Raw genomic sequence first — 25,445 nt, forward strand, 5'->3', positions numbered from 1 at the left:
TAAAAATTTAATTAGATATGATTATGCATTCCGGTATACCACGTTAGCATGTATGTCAACCTATATAATGTATTGAAAAATCTATAATTTCATGAGTAAAAAAATCTTCTCCTTTACTTTAAATGGTTGACGTGGTATTTTGAGGATAGCTAATCTTTTCTCAAAATTAACTAGTGCAAAGTTAAACAAATAAATAAAAATATTATACTTCTCCTCAAATTATAAATTTTTATCACAAATAACTCTTCTATCCCTAATATTATATTTATAATAAAAAACATCACATTTTTCATCATAAGTATTACTCCGTACATTTTTATCTCATGCATAACGATCAATCAATTTGTCCTTGATTAGTACACTACGTATTACACTTTTTATCATAAGTAATTGTTCAACCCATATTACACTTTGATTTTAAAATATTACATTTTTTCCCAACACACAATTTATTCATAATTAATATTTTATTTTCCGCAAAAATATTAAATTTTCATATTGACCCGCGGATCCTCAAAAACTCACCCAACGATTAATGAAGCATAAGAACAGAAGAATGGATGCCCGATTGGGCAGAAGAGTTATGAGCTAAAATGTGATGAAATGAAGATTCAGACACAGTATATGATTGAATGATGACACTTTGTGGAGGGAGGATGAGAAAAGAAGAATACAGAGACAGATATAATACTGCAAAAGCACCAAGCCTGTCACATACATTTTGAAAATACTTGAAAGGATAATTGAAAACATTTACATGGCCTCTACATGCATACTTGTGATATTCTATACTTTTGAACATTCTGTTTAAGTACACAAGATCATTTGTTTTTTCAGATTCACTTCCAGTCCAAGGGGGGCCCAGAATCCAGATTGAGCTCCTCTCAGAGGCAATGTAACATGATGAGAAACGCGGTGAAGAAAAATCAGTAGTGATAGTAATTTGTCCCGTTGTTGTCCTCGTATGCTGCTGCAGAGCTACTAGAGTTCTGGTTAGATGAGCGGAAAGGCCATAGGAACGAGAAAGGATTTCTTCTTCCCTGGTTCTGGCCATTGCTGTCGGTGCTGCTGTTGCTGTTGCTGCTACCGCTACCGTTGTTGCCATTGCTGGCGTTACTTGATCTCGAAGTCCAATTGGAACGCCCTCTCGCAGAAACATTTGATGGAAGCTCGAGGCGGCAAACAGGGCAGGAGTTGTGCTGGACCAACCATGGCACGATACAATCAGAATGGTAAATGTGGTTGCATGGCATCTGCCTTGCTTCAGACCCCAATTCAAACGTATCTTGACAAACCGGGCAGTGTGAATCAGTATTGAGATGCCTCTCAGTAATCCTGATGGTGGGCATGGCATCAATTGCAGAGCGAGGCGCTGGTGGTGGGCCCTGCCTGCCATTCATACTAAGCTGCTCAATCAATTGTTGCAGTCCAGGTCCCATAAAGAAATCATCAAAATTAGTTCGCCGCTGCCCCCCCATTCTAGAACTGCCATTGAAAAAGTACTCAAAAGCATCATCAGGTGTCATACGAACAGGAGATTGGCCATGAAATATCACCCATGGGCCAGAACCAAAAGACATATTGTTCTCTGGCATCATGCCAGATCTCGACCTAATATCATAACTGGAGTTTCTTCCAGCCATTCTCTGCCTCATAAACGCTTCAAGGGCATCCACTATCCCAAATCTTGGGTCGGGGAAAGGTTCCATAAACCTAGAGTGATGATCATCCTCAATGTTTGATCCAATATGACCCCGTTGTTCTCCACCCCCTACCACCTCATTCAGCTCTTGCACAAAGCCTCCATGGCAGTATGGGCAAAGAATATTAGATCCTCGAGGCTTAACTGGCTGCCTGCATTGGTAGCACCAGTGTGTATATCTCCCACTCGACATCTTCTTCAATAATTACTAAGAAACAAACTTTAAATCTAAACCCCAGCTCCAGAGGTTATCCTGCATCAAAATGCTAAGAATTCAAAAATAACCCACTGATGTAAGTGTACACTTAATTTAAACCCTCCAACTGAACCTCTTTAACGTGTTAACACTGACATCGGTCCAACAGACATTAATACTGAATGCCTGACAAAGGATAATTGAACAAATATAGCAGTGGTACCACACTAACAAGCCCAGACATTTAAAAATTATCTTGAGAGAAAATATTCACAGTTAGAACCAAGGTGCAAAGATAGATAGGATTGGTCGATGAGATTAGAACAATAATTCTGAGAAAGAATTTTATTATTGAACAATCCAATTTACAAAGTACAGGAGGAAGAGATGTATTCATAAGAATACAAAGAGTCTTAGTCAGATAGGAATGATAAAAGGTAGATTCACACTAACACAGTGAGAGGGAGAAGGAATTCTAGTGTGTACTAGAATACAGAGTTCTAATAGATAAAAATCTTAGAAAGAAACAAAGTATCTTTGGTGAATAATGCACAACAAAACCAATTGAAAATATAAAAGTAGTACTCCCTAGTCCCTAACAGAAACTGCACCACCTAAAAGAAAGTTTCATTTCATAAGTAGAGTATAAGATAATTGAGTACCAAACACTGCACGACATTATTATTATTATTTTAAACTTTCATTCACCTGTCTACTGCAAAATTGAAGCACAAGTTAAGGGAAAATTGTGCATATTTCTTCCTTTCAATCATAAAAAAAAAAGGTTAGATGAGATTCATTCTCAAATATAAATAAACAAGGGTAAGATGAGCCATTGCACATTTCATCATCTATCATTCATTTCCAACTAACAGAAATGGAAATCTCAGTGAACTTCAATTTCTACTACTTCACCAGTCATAAATTTTTGAAATTTTTCCAGGAAAAAAAAAAAAACAAGCAAAACTGCAAAATAAACAGTAAATCTGGCTAAGCTTCACATACTACCATCTAAACATTATTCATACGCCCCAGATTTGAAATTAAAAACAAAAGAGTAAACAAAATCAAAGTCAATCCCAACATGCGATACAACCTGTGGAAGTAGAATCAGGCAACACCAAGAGGAGATCATACAAACAATCAAAATTACCTAAAAATAAAAGCTTGATTGTTCTGTTGAATTGAGCTGTTGAGGAGCATAATTGAAAGGAATAAAGAGCAGAAATGAGAAGACATGGAAAAGAATTGGAAAGAATATTGAGCTGCTTACCTGAGAGAATCGGGCGTAGAGAAGGGGGTTGAAGTGGGAGGGAGAGTGGGGTTCGGAGAAAGGAGATGATATATTTGCGGTTCGAGATATTACCTCAGCCGTCCTAAAAGGAAATTGGAAAGCATTTACTGTCTTTATTCTATGGAATATTGTACGGAGTAATTTAAAAGATTACTCTCTTTTGCAGTTTACTTTTTACCAAAAGGGTAAATTTTTGTAAGAATTATGAAAAACTATTACTTCTGGCCACCAGGTTTAACTTATTTTTAATTTTAGTGTGCGTTGGGAAATGAGTTTTAGACACTATGGCTCTGTTTGGCAACGCTAAGCTAGGAGCTTATAGCTTATTTTAAGCTACTAATAAGCTATAAGCTCTGTTTGGTAATGTTCCCAAAACAAGCTCCTAGCTTAAAATAAGAGCTTATTTTGGAACGCTACTTTAGGTAGCGTTTCAAAATAAGCTCCTAGCTTCCTAACTTTTTTTCCATCTTTACTCTTATTATTTTAAAGTAATGACATGTTTTAACCTTATGAATTAAAACCCTTTCTCTTCCCCTATCTCAACTTTCACGTCAATCCCTTCCTTAGTCTTGTTTCCTGCTAAACAATTATGTTGAAACTTTAGCTTATTATTATTATTATTATTATTATTATTATTATTATTATTGTTGTTGTTGTTGTTGTTGTTGTTGCTATTGTTGTTGTTGTTGTTGTTGTTATTATTATTATTATTATTATTATTTTAAAATTAGCAATATGGCTTCAATCTCAAATTGAACAAGAGCCGTCAACGAAAATTTAAGTCACACCTCTAATATCTCAAATTCAAGTAGTAATTCCTCCATCAAAGAAAATTTAAGTCACACCTCTATGGAGATGAAGGAGATTCGCAACAATATTGCTACTTCATTATGGGATGCTAGATCATGATCATGCTAATAGTTTTATTTTAAAAAGTGTTTACTTTTTTTGGAAGACGAAATGTTAAATTTTAATATGTAAACAAATTAATTTAAATTTTATAAAGATGTCCTTTTTAGTCTTTTTACATTTATCAGCTTATCAAAAAGCTAATTTTACCAAACACTTTCAATCATAACAGCTAGCTTAACAGCTCTTCAATTTTCAGCTCCGAGCTTATAGCTTTTCAACTTTCAGCTCCTTTTCAGCTATCAGCTCCTAGCTTATAGCTTTTCAGCTAGATTTGCCAAACAGAACATATGAATCAAAATCAAAATCAAAATTATAGTTAGCGTTTAATATATAACTTTTTAAAACACATAAATTTAATTACATCTTCAATTAAAAATGTCATTTCCTAATTAAAAAAATGTATCATTCCATCTTATTGGTAATATGATTTTTATGTTTGGATTAGTGTTTTTAGATTTTTGTTTTGATATGTTTTTTTTTGTTCATATTAGTGCTTTGGATGTCTTTGAATTTTGAGTAAATACCTAAAATGGTCCCTCGACTATAGCTAAATTCACAAATTGGTCATCGACTTTCAATTTCAACCAATTAAGTCCTTAACTTTGCAATTTTGACACGAATTGGTCCTCCATCTATTTGACCGTTTGTTGACCGCGATCTTTGAGGATATATATGTAGTTTCACGTGCAAAGCTCAAGAGAACGCTCTTAGAGGTGACATCGTTGTTTCGAGGGGGAAGTGCATCTCCGCTTGCTGCTTGGGGATCACGAGCCGGTTCAGCTTAGAGAACGCTCTTGGAGGTGACAACGCTGTTTCGGAGGGGGGAAGTGCTTCTCCGCTTGCTACTTGGGGATCCCGAGCCGGTTCAGCTTGCCTACATCGCTTGGAGTCACGACTTTCTCGAAGAGCCACTCCAGGGACTTCGGCGATCTATCTATCAAAAGCTATAATCTCTCCGGCATGGGGTGCAGCGCCGACAGTGGATTCAAATGTAACAGTGCGGTCTAGAAATGCAATCGAAACCTTAAAAAATCGACGATGGACCATGAAATTACATATATATCCTAAAAAAGCGCAGTCAACAAACGGTCAAATACACAAAGGACCAAATTGTGTTAAAATTGCAAACTTAAGGACTTAATTGGTTGAAATTAAAAGTCGGGGATCAATTTGTGAATTTAGCTATAGTCGAGTGACCATTTTAGGTATTTACTCTTGAATTTTTATTTTTTGTTTTTTGTTTTGTTTTTTGTTTTTTGTTTTGTTTTTTTATATTTTTAAAACCTTTATTCACATTATAAGGTCATACATAACCAAACATCAATATTAACAATCATTCCAATTTCACCTTACTATCAACACATGCAAAATAATTTCACCAAAATCCATACTATTACCAATTATTTGATTCTCCCGATTTTGATTTCCATGTGCGAACAAAACACCTACATCCTTAGTCTTCAATTTTTCTTTTTAAATTTAAGTGCACGTTTCTTAAAATTTTATCCATTTTTTGTCCATCCAGCCAAATAACCAACAAAATTGGGCAAATTATGTTGTGAACTCGGATCCAAAGCAAAACGACGTCGTCTGAATTTTTTTTTTTTTTTAAATTACTTCCTTCCTTGCCGTTAACTTGCCGTTTGTCATCAGAATTTGTTTCTCTATATTCACAATTTTAGAACTCTATATTCACAATTTCATAACTCTATATTCACAATTAAAGAACTCTATATTCAATAGTATAACACAATTTTTGAATATATACTTACAATTTCATAACTCTATATTCACAATTAAAGAACTCTATATTCAACAGTATAACACAACTTTTGAATCTATATTCACAATTTTTGAACTTTATATTCACAATTTTTGAACTCTATATTAAAAAATATATATATCATTGACTAAGGAAATGGTGACACTAACAATACCGTTATTCTAGACGCGCGTTTTGGACTTTGGTCCACCTTGCAAGTGGACTCGAGTCCATGACATAACAATTGACAAAATTGTCACATACGTGCCACATGCTCGGATTTTTAGAGAAGAATTGTCATTTTATTTTATTTTTCAATCAAACAAAATAAAAATATTTATGTTTTTCACTTTTGATGCTACGTCTTTTATGTTATTTTCAATTTTAGTCTATAATTTTTCAATTTTGTAAATTATCATACATTACTTTCAAAATGCATTGTCATGTTAATATATGACTACCTAGAAATTAAGGATCACTCCAAGAATGTGATCATCAATGGCAACAACTTGATTTCTTTGTCAAAGCTTGATCTCCATTAATTATTGAGGGCATGGACATTTTCTTTTGTTCATTATTGAAGTTCTTGGACGGGTACGAATTCTTCAGTCATTGAATATCATAACTATTACTCTATCGCAGAATTGTGTTATCATATGAAGAACATCGATTATGATTTATAGTTGTCGTCCAATCCAAAGTCGAGTTAGCATTACCTATGCAAGTGATGTGGTTTGTTCTGGTTGACTCTACAAATTAACACACTGATTTTCTAAACACGTTGAAAGGAAATTGAAAATACTACATGTACTTTCACTTTTTACTCCCAATTTCTACTCTCTCATAAATTATCAATGTAGACACTTTTTCTGAGATTCACATGATAAAAATATCTTATTATTATTTACCACAAGATACAGTAAAAGTGAGGGGATAGAATTTGAAATTACATGTAATAAAACACTAAAAAATACGGAGTATATGTCTAAACTTTAACCATGCATGCAAATATGATGTCAGTGTTGATTTGTAGTTGTGTGCACGTGCATGAACTCTTAAATGAAACCAGTTATTACTGGACTTGAAAATCATGTTTTAATTTGAAAGCAAGCATATATATATATATATATATATATATATATATATATATATATATATATTATTTGGAACTACTCTGCCTAACCTAATGATTACTTTTAAATTTCAAAGAAGACAATTTCTTCTAATTGTCTCATATGTAATGACGATTAACAAAAGTTATGATTAATCTCTTTCTCATGTTGAGCTATTTTTATTTACGAAACTAATTTTCAGTCACAAACAAAATGATGATCTTGTTGTTTCAAGAATCGTCAATCTAAATAATTTGAAAGTCGTAAATTGTGATAAAGGAGAGAGTGAATTCCATTTTTGGTCCTAGTGTTATAGGGGCTTTTTCAATTTTAGTCCATCATAATTATTTTTGTCACATTGCGTCCACTATTATTAAAAATGTTCCAATTTTAATCCATTTTCAGATTTTTCATGGACTAAAATTGAAACACTTTTAATAATAGTGGACGCAATGTGGCAAAAATAATTATGATGGACTAAAATTGGAATAACCCCTATAACAGTAAGACCAAAAATGAAATTCACTCTAAAGGAGAACTAATAAAGTAACTCAACACTAACCACGATATACAAGAAAGTTTTTCATCATTTATAATCTATATTTGACATTGTTCTCATATAATCAACCAATAAAGTAACTCAACACTAACCACGATATAAAAGAAAATTTTTCATCATTTATAATCTATAATTTGACATTGTTCTCATATAATCAACCATTATACTTACAAACATCTTTTTTTAAAAAAATTATTTTTTCAATTTAGTTAATTCAAATTCATAATAACATAATCTTTTGTTTGCATCACCTAGGTAAATTAGTGAATGAATTATAACACAATACATCACATGAAACTTTTATCCTTAATACGGAGTAATAATTATGCCATTTTTTAAAAATAAAAAATTCTCAAATAGTATGATTTGTAGTTAGTGTCAAACCATTAGTTACAAATTTAATCAATCTTACCATGTGAAAACCCAGCAAATTGAAAAATGTAGATAATGGGTAAATACGCATAAAGGACTGACCCGTATAGCCGGTCCGTCAAGAAGTCACCCAACCAGTTCGTCATAAACTCATAGTCATTAACTCGACGGGACTAAACCGCTTGTGATCAATCGTACCGCTCGTACCGATAGGCCTCGTGACAAAAGAAGATGTTCTCGGATCACCCTTGGAATCCCCTCGACGGAAAGCCACCCGGTCGGTCTACCGTAGGTTGACCGGGTGGCTTATAATGTGATGCAGCCTGCATAGCCGAAAACATAACTTATACGACAAGTTATAGGGGCCAACTTGCACCTGCAGAGCGGCGGCTGACAACTTGTAGAAATAACAATTCTGCCTCCTCGATCAGTCAACCTACGCATAGTTGCAGAGCAACCGTTTGACCAAGCCTACGAGAAGACGCCACGTCAAGCCACTTTCAGCATGTGCATTCAATGCGTAGACCGACTTAGTTAGTATAAGTTGGAGGGTCTCTCCCTCATTTCTCATCTTCATCTCATTACAACCACTTTCTACTACTTGTAATCTTCACTCTGTAATAGCAACCTGCTCATAAATTGCACTCTACAATTTCAATATGCATTATTTGTAGCAACCCGGCCTACTCATAAATTGCACTCTGCACCATGTGTAGCAACCTGCTCATAAATTGCACTCTACAATTGCAATCTACACCATTTGTAGCAACCCGCTTATAACCGCTTCAAAATCGTTAACCGAATCAGACACATAAAATGAGACTGGAGTTTTAAAATTCATATTTGATTTATCAAAAGTGTACTATGTGATGTCATTTTAATCAAAGACAGCTCTTCAATACACTATTCGTGTATCAAATATTAATTGTTAATCTAACCAGCTTGGTTGGTGTGAGTGGCCATGCACTCTCACCCCTTAGAAGATGTCGGGAGTTTGAACCCCCCTCGTATGGAAAAAACCAACCTGGCCAGCACTTTCCCCTTAATTAGGTTGTCCCGGTGCGAATGGGGATTAGTCTGAGTATGATATAGGCTTAAAGGTGTCTAGGGACAACCCAAATACCCAGAGTACGGGCTTACGTGCTTATCGATCCACATCGAAAAGCAACAAAATGCAACAAAGGTAAATGATATGGATTGGGTCTAATGTCTGCAACAAAGGTAAATTATATGAATTGGGTCTAATGTCTATCTTGAGGGAAACTAAAGTATAAAAGTAGTTTTATCCCTTGTGAATGGAGTATTTGCACTAAAGTACCCCCGTGCCACTCCCGTGATCTACATCTACTTGAGTGTACTAACTACTAACCCGCAAGTTCTCTACTCCCGTAGTTTACAAGCAAAGCTAGCCCATAAAGAACCTAAGCAATCCATCTTACTCACACTCAAGTTAATCTTACAACTTGTGAGAGATTACACTAAGGCAATCTAAAGACTAATCCCTAAATTCATACCCGCTCCCATAGTGTACAAACCTAAAGACTAATCCCTAAATTCCTACCCGCTCCCACAGACTAATCCCTAAATTCCTACCCGCTCCCACAGTGTACAAACCTAAGGTTAGCCAAGAAGTCCCCCCAAGAAGAGTGTTCTAGCTATGCCCGATTCCCATCAAAACACAACATAACAAATAAGCATGTAATTTAGGCCTTTAATCACACACATCAACAATATATATTGCACACAACAACTTTTAGGAGCTAAACTAACCATTCATAATACATTGAAGAACAAACATCAAAATAGACATAAACATAATCCATAATCCAAATATAAATATATTAAGGACAAGCATCTTCATTACACAAAATAGATACAAGAGTAAATCAAGATGAAATTAAGGAAAGAAGGGAAAATGCTCATTGCTTTTTCATCGATCTAACGGTTGAAACTTAGAATCTTGCGTCCTCCCTCTTCTTATTACAAAACAATCCTCTCTTGGAGGCAACATTTTGGAAGGAGAAGAAGGGATTGTAGAGAGAAATGGGATGGGAGCTGCCAAAGTTAGAAGAATGGAGAAAGAGGAGTATTTATAGTTGAACAAAAGAAGGGGCAAAAAAAGATACTCCCTCCGTCCCATTTTATGTGTTTGATTCGGTTAATGAGCTTTGATTGAAATTATTTTTAATTCTTTTTTTTTTTTGAAAATAAATTATTTTTAATTCAATTTTTCATACTATTAAGTTTAGTATTAATATACAAAATTTATATATTTAGAAACTACACTAAAAGTAATATTAAACACAAAAAATCAAATTTAAAAATAAGTAAAAAAAATACTAAAGAAAATAAACAAAGAATAAAGAGTTAGTTTGACCAATGAATAGTAAGTAGGACATATAAAATGGAACAGAGGGAGCCATTTTTTGCTAGCATGAATTGCAGATCTGGAGGGGCTCGATGCATCGAGCAATTATAGAATGTAAAATGAAGCATTCTGCCAACTCTCGACGCGTCGATAATCCTCTGTGACACAAGTCTGGTTTGTAGGATGATTTTGACCCTTTTACCTTCAAAATTAGACTTTGAGGTCTTCATAAGAGTTGTAGCCCTTCAATTTTTCTTTTCAATGGCCTAAGAATCACGTAAATCAGACATTCCTAGACTAGGATATAATCAAAATACTAAGATGTCAACATATTGAGCGGGAATTACAACTCTATGGTCTTTTGCTCCATTTTTACTTGTTTTGTTATAGTGATAAAATCCATTGAAAGTACCACTCTTTGACGCCCTTTGAATTGTTGTAAAAATAGCTTATAATGGCATAACATGACATACTAAGTGTGTTTGTGGTACAATTATTAGTTGGGTTCACTTTTGATTTGGGTCGAGTCAAAGTGGATTCAGGTTCTTCATAGTGAGATGAAGATATTGATATATTTGTACGCTCAAAATGAATAATGGGTGAATGAGAAATTGATTCTCAAAGTAGACCCATTTGAGTTGGAAAAATGAAGGAAAAAGTAGCATTTGTCCCACATTGGTTTGAGAAGTGGGTTTGCACCACTATTTATACAGGAGCCTTTCTAAAACTTATTGAATTGTATAGCATAGAGACTCTCTCTTGTGTGCAAGGGGAGGGGGAGAGTGCAAATCAAATCTTAAAAAGACTTGTGTATGTTAGCCTTGCACGTTCAGTTTTTTCCAACACAGAAGCCACACGAGTTGACAAGGCAGAATCATGGCCTACGATTCGTATTTCCGTTTTCCGTATAATTTTTTCCAACACAGAAGCCACACGAATTGAAAAGGCAGAATCATGGCCTATACCATGGATTTGGAAGCACGAGACGATTCATCCTCGCCAACCGCACGAATTGATGGGTTCGGCCTATCAACAGCACGAGACGATTTGTCCTCTCGTCTCCTGTTGCACCGTTGAGCTTTAATTCGTCAGTTTCAGAATTAATGTTGAATTAATTCCAATTTTAAATTTCGAATTGAAGCTCAGTTAGTGGTATGCTGTTATAGGAGTTGCAAAGCTGGTTTTAATTGCCATGTTGAAGGCTATTTACCTCCTCAACCCTATATAAACAGTGGTAGAGCAGCAGGTTTTTTACACACACCAGAAAATCTTGTTTTCTCTCTCGAAACTCTACTTCTGCTCCATTCTTGCCTACTGTATTATTGCTTTGCTTTTGTTCGTTGGTTTCATTCGTTTGGATGCTCAAATGTTGAACTGTAGTATGTTTTATCCTGGAAAACCTATGCTGCAACGCTCCTAGCACTTTTGGAAAATACCGAAGTAGCAAATAAGGTTTTAAGGAAAGAGTGATTCGCTCGACTCGTGCTATCCACCTACACTATACCCACCATATATCCATTTGTCCTTCCTAGTTTTTCCATAAAATAATAATCATTTTTCTGTAGGATTGTTATTGGGGTTTTCCAACCTTATTTCCTACCTGAAGTATTTTAACCACCTCTTTAGCTTCAATTTGACTCCCGTTGACTCGAGATTCATTTAAAATATCTCGAAAGACGTAAAAATATTTTCAATTCAACAATTTATGCACCTAATGATACAAACAAATGAAGTAGGACATATTTTGCATAAAGCCAAAAATATTTATCAATCAAAATTGGTTTATATATGGGGTAGAAGTCTGGACATAAATACACTTATTAGTAACCATAAAGTTTCAAGTTCAACTTCATGTAGGAGTTATTTATTGACTTTCTTGGTTTGAACCGACCAACTATGTGCAACTTAGATTGGTTAATCTTTTTGTAGTATTTTGTTAGCTAATGTAAAAAGGTGAGTTTCAGACATAGTGCACATTCAAATAGTGATTGTAAACTTTATCGTAAATATAAAAAACATAAATGGGCTTCTAATAATTAATGTACAATGAATTGTGTTAATTAATGTTTTATTACTAGTTATTAGCATGTAAAATGATTTATAATTTTATAAGGATATGACTGTATTTTATTTTTATTTGAATATTTTAAAGTGTTTTTTTTTTTTTTTTTTTTTTTTTGCAAACAACATTCAGTATCCTCACTACTGTGAGACTAATTCAAATTCGATCAGAGTCATACTCACAAAGTTTAATAAGAAAGGTTAATCTAGAACTCTTTAACATAAAGCTTTTTTTTTTTTTTTTTTTTTTTTTTTTTACAATAGTCAAACTTTAACCTTACAAGTATATATCAACCATAGAAGAATTAAAAATTAAAACGTAAGTATTATTGTTATTACTATTACTACTACATTTGCATATGCAATGCAATTAGAATGGGAGTAGTGGAGTACATAGTAATATGTTTTAAATTTTACATATAAGTAATTGTTATAAATTAAACTAATGATCAAATTAAAGTAATTTTTCGAATTAAATAAATGTAATTTACTAATCTAAAACGTTTTAAATTTTAGCGAAATGAATCTGATATGATAATGTAAATATCTAATCCGTTATTTATGATGTCAAAATGTTAAGATTAATGTAGTAGGTAAGATGGGTGAACCATCCACAAGATTTCTTGTAAACTTAACATCAAATTAATCAAAACCATACCCTATGAATTTAAGATGGGTGGGGCTCTCTGTAAACCGTGTGAGGTCAGTGGTCATTAGTACAATTTCCGTGAACTGATGGGCCGAAATTAAGATGTTTGTCACAATCAAACCAAGTCGGTCAGATTGACAAATTATTGTGTGAATCACAGTCTAAAATGATATTGTTGAATATTATACGTAAAAATAATGTATATTATTTGTTAGAATAATGTATATTATGTGTTAGAATAATGTACATTACGTGGTAGAATAATGAAACTTATTAAGTAATATAATGTACATTATATTTTAGAATAATGTACATTATGAGTTATAAAAATGTATATTGCAACGAGTCGTGTGAAAAAAAAAAAAACAAATTTACACAGAACAGCGTCGTTTTGTCGAGTGTATTTGTTTTTCTCTCATCTACTTCTCTCATATTTGCTTTTCTTCTCAACCTCTCCCATGTTCATTTTGTCAAGTGTATTCTCAAAATTTTATCGACCATGGACCAATCGACATATAGAAGCAACCAGAATTCAATAACTGTGTGGAGCATTCATTTTCATTTAAGATCTGTTTGGAAACCCGGAAAATGATTGGAAATCATTTTCAAGGTTTTTGGTGTTTGGCTAGGTTGGAAAATGAGTGGTCAAAGGAAAATGACGCCAAGTCAATGGAAAATGACTTCCCCTTTTTTTGGGGGAAGTCATTTTCCATTCCGGAAAATCACCCATCTCATTTCTCTACCCGCTGTTGAGGAAGACGGAGCGAGGAAGAAACCCATCCACTACGTCGATCGGGCTGTCGCCGCCGCTGCTCTACCCTCACCGCCCCTGCGTCCGCCGTCCGGTCACCGCCGCTACCACCGAATCTGCTTCAAGGGAGACGGAGGTTCAAGGGCTACTTCACTGCGTCCACACTGGAAATCAGTTTCACCATTTCTGTAGGTGAATACAGAGAGCTGAAATTTCTGAGGGAGACGGAGATTCAAGGGTTTCTTGCTCTATTGAATACAGAGAGCTGTAAATTTGCAAATTTTTTTTTTTTTTTGTTTTTTTCGTTTGGTTGAGCTTCTCTACGTCGAAATTCTTCAACCCATCGCCCATTCTGTAGACTAAATCGACGAACCCTAGGATTTCAGCTTTTCCTCGTACAACTGCAAGACTAGCGGAGGTTTCTTGAACAAAATTGCCAAGTTTTATCTGAATGAATTTGAGATCTGATGCACTTGTGCACTTATATTCTATCTAATTGTATGTTTTTAATATTCCATTGATGTTTGTGATTTTTTTTTTTTTTTAGTGTTGACACTTAAATTTTGATAAATATTAATTATTTAGTATTCGACCGGGTTTCACAACAGCTACCCAATATTCAGGGGATCCTTTTCCCGAACCCATACGTGTTTCCGCGGGTCGTATAGTTTGAAATATTTTGGATAATATTGATATTATCTAATTTGTTAATTAGATAATATCAAAAGAGTTTGAACCTATCAAAACTCTTCTACCTCAGCTATAAATATGAGCTCTCATTTCTATGTAATCACAGATCCTAGGAAAAATCATAGAAAGAACTTTGAAGCTTATTATTCAGAGATCACAATAAAAATGTGATCCTGAAAGCAAAAGCCCCTCCTCCTCCATATGTTGATGCATGTTGATCCAAACCTCTATTGAACAATAGTTATGCTGTGCAACCGAATGCACCATGTGCATGGTGCATACGATGCAAAACGACGTCGTTTTGACTAAAAACGCGCGTCCCACTTGAAAAAAAAAATCTGGTTCGATTCTCGGCAATAGCATTATTGTGGATATATAGTTATGAATTTCTGGATATATAGTTATGAATTTATGGATATTTAGTTCATTCATTCACTGTGGATATATAGTTATGAATTTATGGATATATAGTTATGAATTTCTGGATATATAGTTATGAATTTATGGATATTTAGTTCATTCATTGTGGATATTTAGTTCAATCATTGTGGATATTTAGTTCATTCATTGGGGATATTTAGTTCATTCATTGTGAATTTTTACTTCATTCATTCACTGTGGATATATAGTTATGAATTTGTGGATATATAGTTATGAATTTGTGGATATATAGTTATGAATTTATGGATATATAGTTATGAATTTATGGATATATAGAAATGCTATTGCCAGGAATCGAACCTGATTTCTTTTTTAAGTGGGACGCGCGTTTTTTAACCAAAATGACGTCGTTTTGCATCGTATGCACCATGCGCATGGTGCATTCGGTTGCACAGCATAATTTGCGTCTATTGAAGATCAAGTCATTTGAACCCGGAGGCCCTTCAAGAAGAACAAGCTATATATACAAGCCCTTCTTTGAAGATCAAGCCACTTGAAACCCGGAGGCCCTTCAATGGTGGAGTGTTCAAGACATCAATTGAAGAATCAGAGGATCATCCAGAGATTTGTACCCACACCGCATTGATTTATACTACTGTAACTAGAATTTTGAATATTACTATATTTTATTCAATTTTCTTTGTTCATATTGAGTTTTGCATTTTTCTACTCATTTTCTGGAAAATGAACCAAACACACAAAGACCGTTTTCTGTTATGTAGCCAAACACCGGAAAAGAAAATGTTTTCTGGAAAATGACTCATTTTCCAGAAGTCATTTTTCTGCTTTACAAACGGACCCTTAATACACATTGTAGTTTCATTGCAATACCACTAGAATATTATTCTAATTCAACTACAGTTTCATTTGACAATATACACTTAATATGTGAGACATGTTATTCAGTTTCATTTTATACACATTGTAATTTCATTACAGCACCACTAAAGTATCTTTCTAATTTAACTATAATTTCATTTGACAATATACATTCAATATGTGAGAGTGTGAGACATGTTATTCAATTTAATTTTATACACATTGTAATTTCATTATAACACCACTAAAATATTTTAATTCAACTACAATTTCATTTGATAATATACACTCAATATGTGAGACATGTTATTTGGTTTTATTTTTATACACATTATAATTTCACAGTTTCATTTGACAATATACACTCAATATATGTGACTTGTTATTCAGTTCCATTTTATACACATTGTAGTTTCATTACAACACTACTAAAGTATCATTATAATTCAACTACAATTTCATTTGACAATGTGCACTCAATATGTGAGACCTACTATTAAGTTCTATTATACACATTGTAATTTCATTTTATCATAAGCATATCGTAGACACATAATTAGTTGAATGTAACAAATGTTATTTCTTTTCATTAAAAGAAACAACACTATTTTGAATTATGATCCACGGTATAATAATAGGCACAAAGATACAAATTCCACTCTCTGAAAGCGGTCTATTGGCCTTCTTGATTTGGACCAACCAGTTATGAGGTATATAGACTCGATTAACTCATGGATCCTTTGCCAGCTAAGATCACGAGACGGAATTTACTCCGTGCCCACTCTTAAATAGTTCTTGCGAATTTCTCTCATTACTCAAAAAAAGAAATTAAGATGCTTTGGTTGTTAAGATGTTTGGATAATCTGACAGAGATAATAATTGTAGTCCGATCCATTGTCATCCTCCTGGATTGGATTCTTGCATCAGTTCCAGTACAGTCACAGTCCTGATTGATGAGTCATTTCAGTCATGAGGTCTTCATTAACAACCAGGCTCGTCAATGCCCATGAGAAAATGTTGGTTACTGGATGGCGGGGAGGTGTTTGATAAAATGCCCATGAGAAAATGTTGGTTATTATTTGATACTGAAGCAACATGAGAAGTTGGGATTACTTTTCTGCCAAAATTGCACAGAAAACACCTAGAAAAGGTACACTTGTTCATTTCTTGCCCCATGCCAAAATTGTATTTTATGGTACTAGCTGAATAGAGCATCATCAACTGTAATGTAAACATTTTATTAGAAAATTAACAATAAAATTAATATTTACAAATTATGACACTATATATAAGACCATGTAGTAGCTCAGTATTCAAAACTACCACATTAACATGATTATTTCTTTTCCTGAAACACACATTCCATTGAGTCACAGTGCAGGAAACTACTACTGTTAGCCTTGAGGGAGGAGCTGGAGAGACATAAATATTCTCAGTTTTCAACTAATTAATCCTTGTTCGTCACCCGTGCTTCCATTTCTAAACTCCCCAACAGGTTCTTCCATTTCATAGTCCAAAACATTTCGAGCATGATTTCAGATAAACTTACAACGGGATAATACTCAGTTGTGAGAGGGAGGAGTTCATTTTCACGAGGTTTACATGAAAGCCGTATACATATGGAGAGAAACCAACGAGCTTATATACCATCAGCTTTTTGATAAGAACCGTCCTAGGATTCACAGACTACAGACCTTCACGGGAAAAAGCGATGTGTCAGAATGAGCTTGTTCTTCGAAGCTGATATCTCGTTTCAGAAGATACGTCGGATAACATCTTGTCCAATTCCTGCAAAGGGACACATCTTATGGTAAGGATAAGCATGAAGATATAGAGATTAAATCCCAAGATACCACCATTTACGTATTAGCTATATAGACAAGGTTCTAAATATAGCCATCTGTTATAGGCCAGGATATCTAGGATCGCGTCACAGGCTTAGAAACTTAGGAATAAAAACGAAGCTTTTCTGGAGTGCTCCTTATCCCCAAATGAAGCGTTTTTTTGGAGTGCTTCTTCTCCCCAAGTGAAGCGTTTTTATGGAGTGCTTCTTCTCCCCAAATGAAGCGTTTTTATGGAGTGCTTCTTCTCCCCCAATCTTCCATTTAATAGGAAGCCAAAATACAAATTTCCCAGATGTCCCCCTTCTTCAAATACATAGATAACTACTTATACACATAATAAAACTACCCACTACCTTAAAGTGCTCTAACTACCTAGGAAGTGGTCATCCCACTACTACTACTACAATAACTAGGAAGTGGTCATATAAACAGGTATTCATATAATATTCATCCAAAGAGAGGAAACGGGACATGAATTGTAATCAAGGAATGTACTAATATCACTGTCCACGAAAATAAGGCTAAAACATGATTTAGGTAAACACAATAGAAGCTAAGCCACTTGAATTGATGAATGATGAATACCTTCTCTTTCTTAAGCTTCATGTTTTCCTCTTCGAGACGTGAAACCTTGTTTACCAGTTCATTGTGGTAGGCCTACAAGGTGTAAACAACTCTATTGATGTTACAAGCTAAACAATCTTTCGGGGAAAAAGAAGAGAATATTAAACTATTAAAGCTTGCCTGTTTTCTGGCTCGTGAACGTGCAGCGGACTCTCTATTCTTGATCTTTCTCCTTAACCTTCTATCAACGGTCCTATCGATCTCGGAAGCATCCCTCTTCCAGCCCGACGTTGGAGTATCTGAAAGTGCTTCGATTGAAGGAGACGGGGATAGGCCTAGTTGTGGAGTAACGTTCTGTGGGGTCATTGCAGGGCCTTGAGAAGAATCGACAACGAAAAGCCCAGCTTTTACCAAGAAGTCTTCCAAAGTCGTCTCTCCAAGAGTTGGTTCTCTCTCATCGGTGTTCATTTCCTCGAGATTCCTCATCTTCTGCCCTTGCTGGATATCTTTCCACACTTCATCAACCGTCTTCCCACTAAACGCTTGTGTGAGTGAGAAGCTAGCCTGGCGTTGAAGCGAAGTAGAATACGCATTGTTGACCACCGGCCCGGAAGATTGATTCGCCTCTGTAGCCCATATGCTCGTCAGCAACTCATCGAGATTCATGCTACCGAGAGGCTTCCCCAAGTTCCCCAACAGGCTCTCCACCTCATCGAGTGTGAGGCTAAACCACGAGTTTTGCCTGCCTAGCGGCTGTAAATGAGACTGTTGACCACAACCATGAGAATTCATGGTCTGAATCCCCATTCATCAAAAACTTCGACCTTAACCCTTATCGATCGAAGGACCTAAAAGTTGCAACATGATATTCGGGACGTCAGAAACTTATGAAGTTAGTGTGTGGGGGTGTGATCAAACTCATTTTCTTTCCCACAGAAAGGAGGGATTTTTTGCTCATTACAATTATCTTTGGTAGATAGATACACTCTATCTCTAAGAAACCCACAATACAGGATCAATCTAACAAACATCTACAGGGCATCAACATATAATCATTCATACACACAAGATACCCCAGATAGAAACAACAATTTGCATAAATGTTTCATGAAAACTCAACCAATTATGAGTAAGAAGAAATGCATACCAACTAGCCAAACAACACAGGAGAATACATCAAATTCAAGAAAATCCATGGAGGTCAAGTGATCAACAGAAGACATATCATGGGAAAAAATAATCATAACAAACGGACGGATAGGCTAAAACAGAAAAGCCCCACGATTTCATTCATTTGATTTGATACACCCCCTCCCCAAAAACCAATAATAAAAAATTATGGGAACAGGGCAAAAAATGATTGAAAAAATTATAACAACGGAAAAACAACAGTATCTACCTGGGAGTTACAGAGGATCGAGTGTGAATCTTAACAAGCGAATCCACAAAAGCAGATTTTAATATGTATATATATAGTTGCAGTGTTTCTTGCAAGTAAATTACACTCCCTATTTGCGAATTATAAAAATGGGTGTTTTGTTCTGTGTTTTTCTTGTTTAATTTAATTAAATGCTATGCTGCGAATATATTTTCGTTGTTGCAGATGAAAACGACGGATCCACGGGCTCTCCATGCGGCCGGCCCGGCGATTATGACATCGGAGTGCAAAATCTGCTGCAATTCAGCCTATCGATAGACAAGTACACACCCAATGGGACAAAAACATCTCACAATAATTCTTTTGAGAAAGAATGACCCTTTTTATTTTTTTTTTTTATAGGGTCCAGCAAGCCCATGTTTACATTTCCTCGGCAACCGCACCATTTGAAAGTTGATTTTCAGCGGTGATCTTAGTGAATGTCGTCCTCTAGGAATAGCGATATGGGAATTGAGTAGAGAGGGCTTAAACACAAGATCATTGAGTGTTTGAAAGTCACCTAATGGCTCCTACATGCCTATGTCTACATTTTCTCGGCAACGGCGCCATTTGAAAGTTGATTTTTAGCGGTGATGTTAGTGAATGTCGTCCTCTAGGAATGGCGATAGGGAAATTGAGTAGAGAGGAGTTAAACACAAGATCATTGAGTGTTTGAAAGTTAACCAAAAGGAAATATTTGTTTGCATAGAGAACAAGTATAAAATAGAGCAATGAATTAAGTAAAAGATTAGGATAAAAGAGAGGACTTAATCAAATAGCAATGTACAAATGCTTCTTAGTGTTCTAAGATTCTAGGCTAAACAATGTTCAACAACGAACGTAAGGAAGTTAAGTCAATGCCAATGCCACTCTCGTAGACATTGGACTCTCACCAAGGTTCTAATCCCATTCTCATAGCAATTAGACTAGGTGAGACAATTAATCAAACATCTTGTGTGCTCATTTCCTTCCAACTCCCCTTTCTCAAGAGTGAGTTAGAAATGTGATAGGTTTGGCTATGGTGAATTCCTATTCTCATAGGTGAAGCGCCAAATCCAATGACCTCTTGCATAGTAGGGCCCTAACCAAACAAGAGTCTATACAATTCTCCAATTTCACAATCACATTCATTCTAGAGGCATTGCAAAACTTAGATTTGGCAATTCAATTCACATTGGCATTAATACAAGGAAATTCAATTCAAATCACTAGATATGTTTAACTACGCATAATTGAAGTTACAAAATAAGAACTATTGAAATAATAACCATTGAATTCAAAATGAAATAGAAAACTTAACTTGATTAACTTGACAATGAAAATCTAGAAATTGAAATTGAAATGTTGTAATTACAAGAGTAATCTTCCTTTAAATCTTCCAAAAGATGATGGAATACAATGTGTTAATGTTCTAAATGGTGTAAGTGGAGAGAAAATGTAAAGGAAGATTTTAAAAGTTGAAAAAGTGATTTGAAAATAACGCCTATCACTATTTATACGCTTGAAAACGCGCCCACTTAACTGCTTTCAGATTGCCTGGTCACTATGGAGGTCGCGGCGTGACCTTCATCATGACCAGGCCTAAGCCTCGCAGGTCCTAGTATGTTACTCTGCTGGTCACGATGAGGGTCACACCGTTACCTCCTGACAGAGTAATGGTGCCAGCACCCGACCCGGGTTGTCAAACGGGTACCTAACCCGACACCACATGGAAACCCAACGGCCAGAACTCCAACGGGCAGAATACTAATGGATGAAACGTTATCACAAGCCATTTACTGTGTCATTGAAGGGAGAGAATTAAAGCCTCATTCATGACTCTTCATGTTATTGTCGTTAGCATCAGCTCCCCAATTATGACTCTTCATGTTGTTAGCGTTAGGACCTAGCATAAATAGAACTCCCCTCAGCTAGCAAGGGACGTTCAATATTCTATACTAGAACACATTCTGATTCCTGTACTGAAACACTTGGCAATACAATTATCTCAGTTCAGTTGTGCAACCATTGTTACATAATAATATTATCCGGTAACATATTTACCGTCATTGGTGCTTTCATTGAGAGCGTGAGTTCAATACTCAAGCAGGCGACTACACACACAACTCACTCTCTCTTTCAACAGCAAGCTTGAAAGAATGGTGTCCGGCAGCTCCCACGGTTCCTGCAACTTGAAGAACGGCAACGCCTCAGGTGACCTTCGTGACCAACTCACCAACAATCGTGGAGGGGACCTCCGAGAACAGCTCAATAACGGGAAGCCCGGGGACCTTCGAGAACAACTCAACAATGGAGGAATAAACCAAGCCGTGAACCTCCAGGCGACCACCGATGCCATCGGCAAGCGGCGACGGCACTAACTCATGCAGCGGTGGGATTGCAGGGCCAAGTGCCCCCGCCGCGGCCCCAGGAAATAGAGGTAGAGTCCCAACGAAGGGTAGAAGGCCAGCGACAACATGACACAACCCGTGCGGCGAGGGACGCGCGACGTCATACCAGGACAGGTGGTCTAGAGGAGGGCGCCCAAAGAAGTGGACCGGCCAGACGACAACCAGGCCCTTTCCAATATGCACTAGAATGATTGGGACAGAGAGCGCCTGCGCGGCAAAGATTAGGATCACGGGCCGAGGGGTCCTCTACCAGAGGCCCTCGCCAACACGAAAACAGAGAAGCAGAGAGATCATCCACAGAGAAGATGGGCGAGTTTCGGGAGCCGACCCCACGCTGACACGTTGATGAGTCGGCCCTATGTCGATACTCGGATAAGCGGCGCGTCGATGATTCATCTCCACGCCGACACTTGGATGAGCGGCGCGTCGATGAGCCGGCTCCACGCCGATACTTGGATGAGCGGCACGTCGATGAGCCAGCTCCACGCGACACATGGATGAGTCGGATCCGCGTCGTCGTTTTGATAAACCGGCCCCGTGCCAGCACCCTGAAGAGTCGGCCCTGGTCGAGAGGCTGCAAAGAAGAATCGAGGAGTTAGCAAAGAAGGTGGAGGCACGTGAGCAATCGCCGGAACCCGAGGTACGGATGGCAGCACCATTTTCCCCAAGTATAATGGATGTGCCTTTGCCGAGGGATTTTAGGTTGCCCGCCATCAAAGCATACACGGGGACCACCGACCCGCGTGTCCACATTATGAGATATAAGGCTGTTATGGTAATGATCGGGGCGGGGGATGCCGTCATGTGCCGAGCATTCTTATCCATCTTGGATGGAGCAGCCCAAGACTGGTTCAACACCATCCCGGATGGGTTGATACAAAATTTTGGAGAGTTATCCAAAAACTTCCTGACATACTTCTCTAGTAGCATACAACGTAAGAAACCATTTTCTCACCTCTGCGTAGTAAAGCAAGACAGAGGCGAGAGCCTAAAGGATTTCCTAAACAAATGGAAAAAGGAGGTCAATAATGTCTACGAATTTGACTCCAAGGCGGCGATCCCGATATTTATCCATGCCTTAAGATCAGGATATTTTCACAAACAGTTGAACGCTCATCAACCCCGCTCTTACGAAGATTTGATGAGGACAGTCAACCATTATGCGGAAGCAGAGGAGGTTGATAGGAAGAAGAAGGATGAAGAAGATGGTAGAAAGGGCGGGAAGCATGGGAAAGCTAGTCCGCCCAGCCAGGCACCACGCGCAAACCACTCGCCTACAGGGAAAGACCGAGACCACGAGCGACCTCGCCTGGTCCCCCCTACGTAACTGGCCCCGCTTATCCATCCTATCAGTGTCATTCTAAAGCAAGCTGAGGAGATGAGAATAGTAGAATTCCCGGAGGAGTGCATGAAAGTCTCCCCAAAGGCAGACCAAACAAAGTACTGCAGGTTACATAGGCAAGCCGTCTATGATACGAATGAGTGTCACGTTTTGAAGAGACAGATAGAGGAGCTCATTCAAACGGGATACTCCACTCAGTTTGTGAAGCGTCCATGGCAACAACAACAGCATCGACAACCCATGAACAAAAACACGTGGCGCAAGGGAGAGGGCCCAGAGCCATCTTCCTCAGACACAAAGAGGGGGTACGATTAGATTATGGAAGAAGGAGACAAGGAGCTAGAGGGGGAGCCCGTGCAGCGCAAAAAGCATGTTATTTGCTAAAACATGACAAAATCAGCAATATAGTTATTGATGTAACTATTGTTCATGGTCTGCCCTGATCAATTGTGTTGAATAAGGAAAAAAATTCCATGGAGCCCTTATGTTAGTCAAGTAGGAGGCATGTCCTCATCCACCATAATCGTGACAGGAAACAAATAAGGGAGGCCGCGCGCCTCGACCTCTACCATGGTCCTTGGCCATGGTAGCGGAGGCGGTGTATTAATTGCCGCAATCTTACTCCCTAAGGGCCGGCACTAGATCCGGTCGAGCTAGCTACTCGACGGAAGGGCATTTCTTGGTCAAACTCAAAGTTTGATTACGAAAACGCTATCCCCTAAGGAATAGTACGAGGTCTAACCTCGCTCACTACTCTACGGGAGAGCCGACCTTTGACCGAGCCTACGGCCTGTCGAAGTAAGCTACGAACCTCTACCATGGTCCTCGGCCATGGTAGCAGAGGCGGTGTATTAATTACCGCACTCTACTCCCTAAGGGCCGGCACTGGATCCGGTCCAGCTAGCTACCCGACGGAAGGGCGTTTCTTGGACAAACTCAAAGTTTGGTTACGAAAACGCTATCCCCTAAGGAATAGTACGAGGTCTAACCTCGCTCACTACTCTACGGGAGAGCCGACCTTTGACCGAGCCTACAGCCTGTCGAAGTAAGCTACGAACAAACACGCAAAAAAAAAAAAAATGTAGAAGACGGCTGAGGCGATGCCTCACCCAAAATCGGCCGAGGTGCACGCCTCGGCCCGTCTCGGCGAACATTGGTCGAGGCCCATCTCGGCTATCATCGGCCAACCTCCGGGGCTTTGATAAAAAAAAAGAAAAAGAAAAGAAAAAAAAAAAGAACAATGGCGAAGGCCGAGGCGCGCCTCGGCCAGAACTTGGCTGAGGCGCACGCCTCGACCAGAGCGCCTCGGCCAGAACCCTCCAGAATTTGGCCGAGGCACACGCCTCGGCCAGCGTAGGTCGAAGCCCACTTCGGCCAGCAGCGAAAAAAAAAAAAACCGAAGCCCGTCTCGGCCACAGTCAGCCAAAGCGCACGACTCGGCCACCGCCTCCGGCCACGAACGGCCGAGGCACGCACCTCAGCCAGCCTAGGCCGAAGCCCGTCTCGACCAGCAAAAAAAAATGTGGATCTTTGATTCAGTTTTACTTCCCAGCCAGCTCAAACACATCCGCAGACTCGGGAGTGGGGGGGGCTGGTGACAGAGTAATAGTGCCAGCACCCGACCCGGGTTGTTAAACGGGTACCTGACCCGGCACCACATGGAAACCCAACGGCCAGATCTCCAACGGGCAGAATACTAATGGATGGAACGTTATCACAAGCCATTTATTGTGCCATTGAAGGGAGAGAATTAAAGCCTCAGCGCCTCATTCATGACTCTTCATGTTATTGTCGTTAGCCTCAGCTCCCAATTATGACTCTTCATGTTGTTACCATTAGGACCTAGCATAAATAGAACTCCCCTCAGCTAGCAAGGGACGTTCAATATTCTGTACTAGAACACATTCTGATTCATGTATTGAAACACTTGGCAATACAATTATCTCAGTTCACTTGTGCAACCATTGTTACATAATAATATTATCCGGTAACATATTTACCGTCACCTCCATTGTGACCAACAGTAAAACCTGCGGAAGGTTGGGGTCACGCTGGCGGTCACACCTGTGACACCCAATCTTCAGAAATGTGGCATGCCCGTCACGATTGGGGTCACGATGTGACTTCTATCATGACGGGCAGTACAAAAGTGCAGAACAATGGCATCACTTTTTAGCTTCTCCTTCGCTCCGATACTCCG

General features: G+C 37.7%; 2 protein-coding genes and 1 long non-coding RNA gene across 6 annotated transcripts; 1 reads left to right on the top strand and 2 right to left on the bottom strand.

Moving 5' to 3' along the window:
• Positions 1-657: 657 nt before the first annotated feature.
• On the bottom strand, positions 658-3,274 carry LOC109160297 (probable E3 ubiquitin-protein ligase RHC1A). 3 transcript variants are annotated; one of them, XM_019308604.1, is made up of 2 exons: positions 3,172-3,274; positions 658-1,955 (listed from the first exon to the last, which is right to left on the bottom strand). In XM_019308604.1, the coding sequence occupies exon 2, from the start codon at positions 1,893-1,895 to the stop codon at positions 927-929; it is 969 nt and encodes a 322-aa protein (XP_019164149.1). In that variant the 5' UTR covers positions 1,896-1,955; positions 3,172-3,274; the 3' UTR covers positions 658-926. The 3 variants fall into 3 exon arrangements, with proteins under 3 accessions (XP_019164149.1, XP_019164150.1, XP_019164151.1); XM_019308605.1 differs by having other exon boundaries at positions 658-1,968; XM_019308606.1 differs by lacking the exon at positions 3,172-3,274 and adding an exon at positions 3,052-3,154.
• A 6,767-nt stretch (positions 3,275-10,041) lies between these two features.
• LOC109159716 lies at positions 10,042-14,407 on the top strand. The gene is made up of 3 exons (XR_002050640.1): positions 10,042-10,054; positions 12,535-12,538; positions 14,324-14,407. It is a non-coding gene; the product is annotated as an uncharacterized LOC109159716 (long non-coding RNA).
• Positions 14,408-16,907: 2,500 nt separating this feature from the next.
• Positions 16,908-19,649, bottom strand: LOC109159715 (ABSCISIC ACID-INSENSITIVE 5-like protein 2). Of its 2 annotated transcripts, none has more exons than XM_019307810.1 (4): positions 19,496-19,649; positions 18,277-18,944; positions 18,118-18,189; positions 16,908-17,476 (listed from the first exon to the last, which is right to left on the bottom strand). In XM_019307810.1, the coding sequence occupies exons 2-4, from the start codon at positions 18,901-18,903 to the stop codon at positions 17,405-17,407; spliced, it is 771 nt and encodes a 256-aa protein (XP_019163355.1). In that variant the 5' UTR covers positions 18,904-18,944; positions 19,496-19,649; the 3' UTR covers positions 16,908-17,404. The 2 variants fall into 2 exon arrangements, with proteins under 2 accessions (XP_019163355.1, XP_019163357.1); XM_019307812.1 differs by having other exon boundaries at positions 18,277-18,947; positions 19,496-19,633.
• Between the last annotated feature and the right edge of the window lie 5,796 nt (positions 19,650-25,445).

The sequence above is a fragment of the Ipomoea nil genome, unplaced genomic scaffold (assembly GCF_001879475.1).
Source record: "Ipomoea nil cultivar Tokyo-kokei standard unplaced genomic scaffold, Asagao_1.1 scaffold2845, whole genome shotgun sequence".
Classification (NCBI taxonomy): domain Eukaryota; kingdom Viridiplantae; phylum Streptophyta; class Magnoliopsida; order Solanales; family Convolvulaceae; genus Ipomoea; species Ipomoea nil.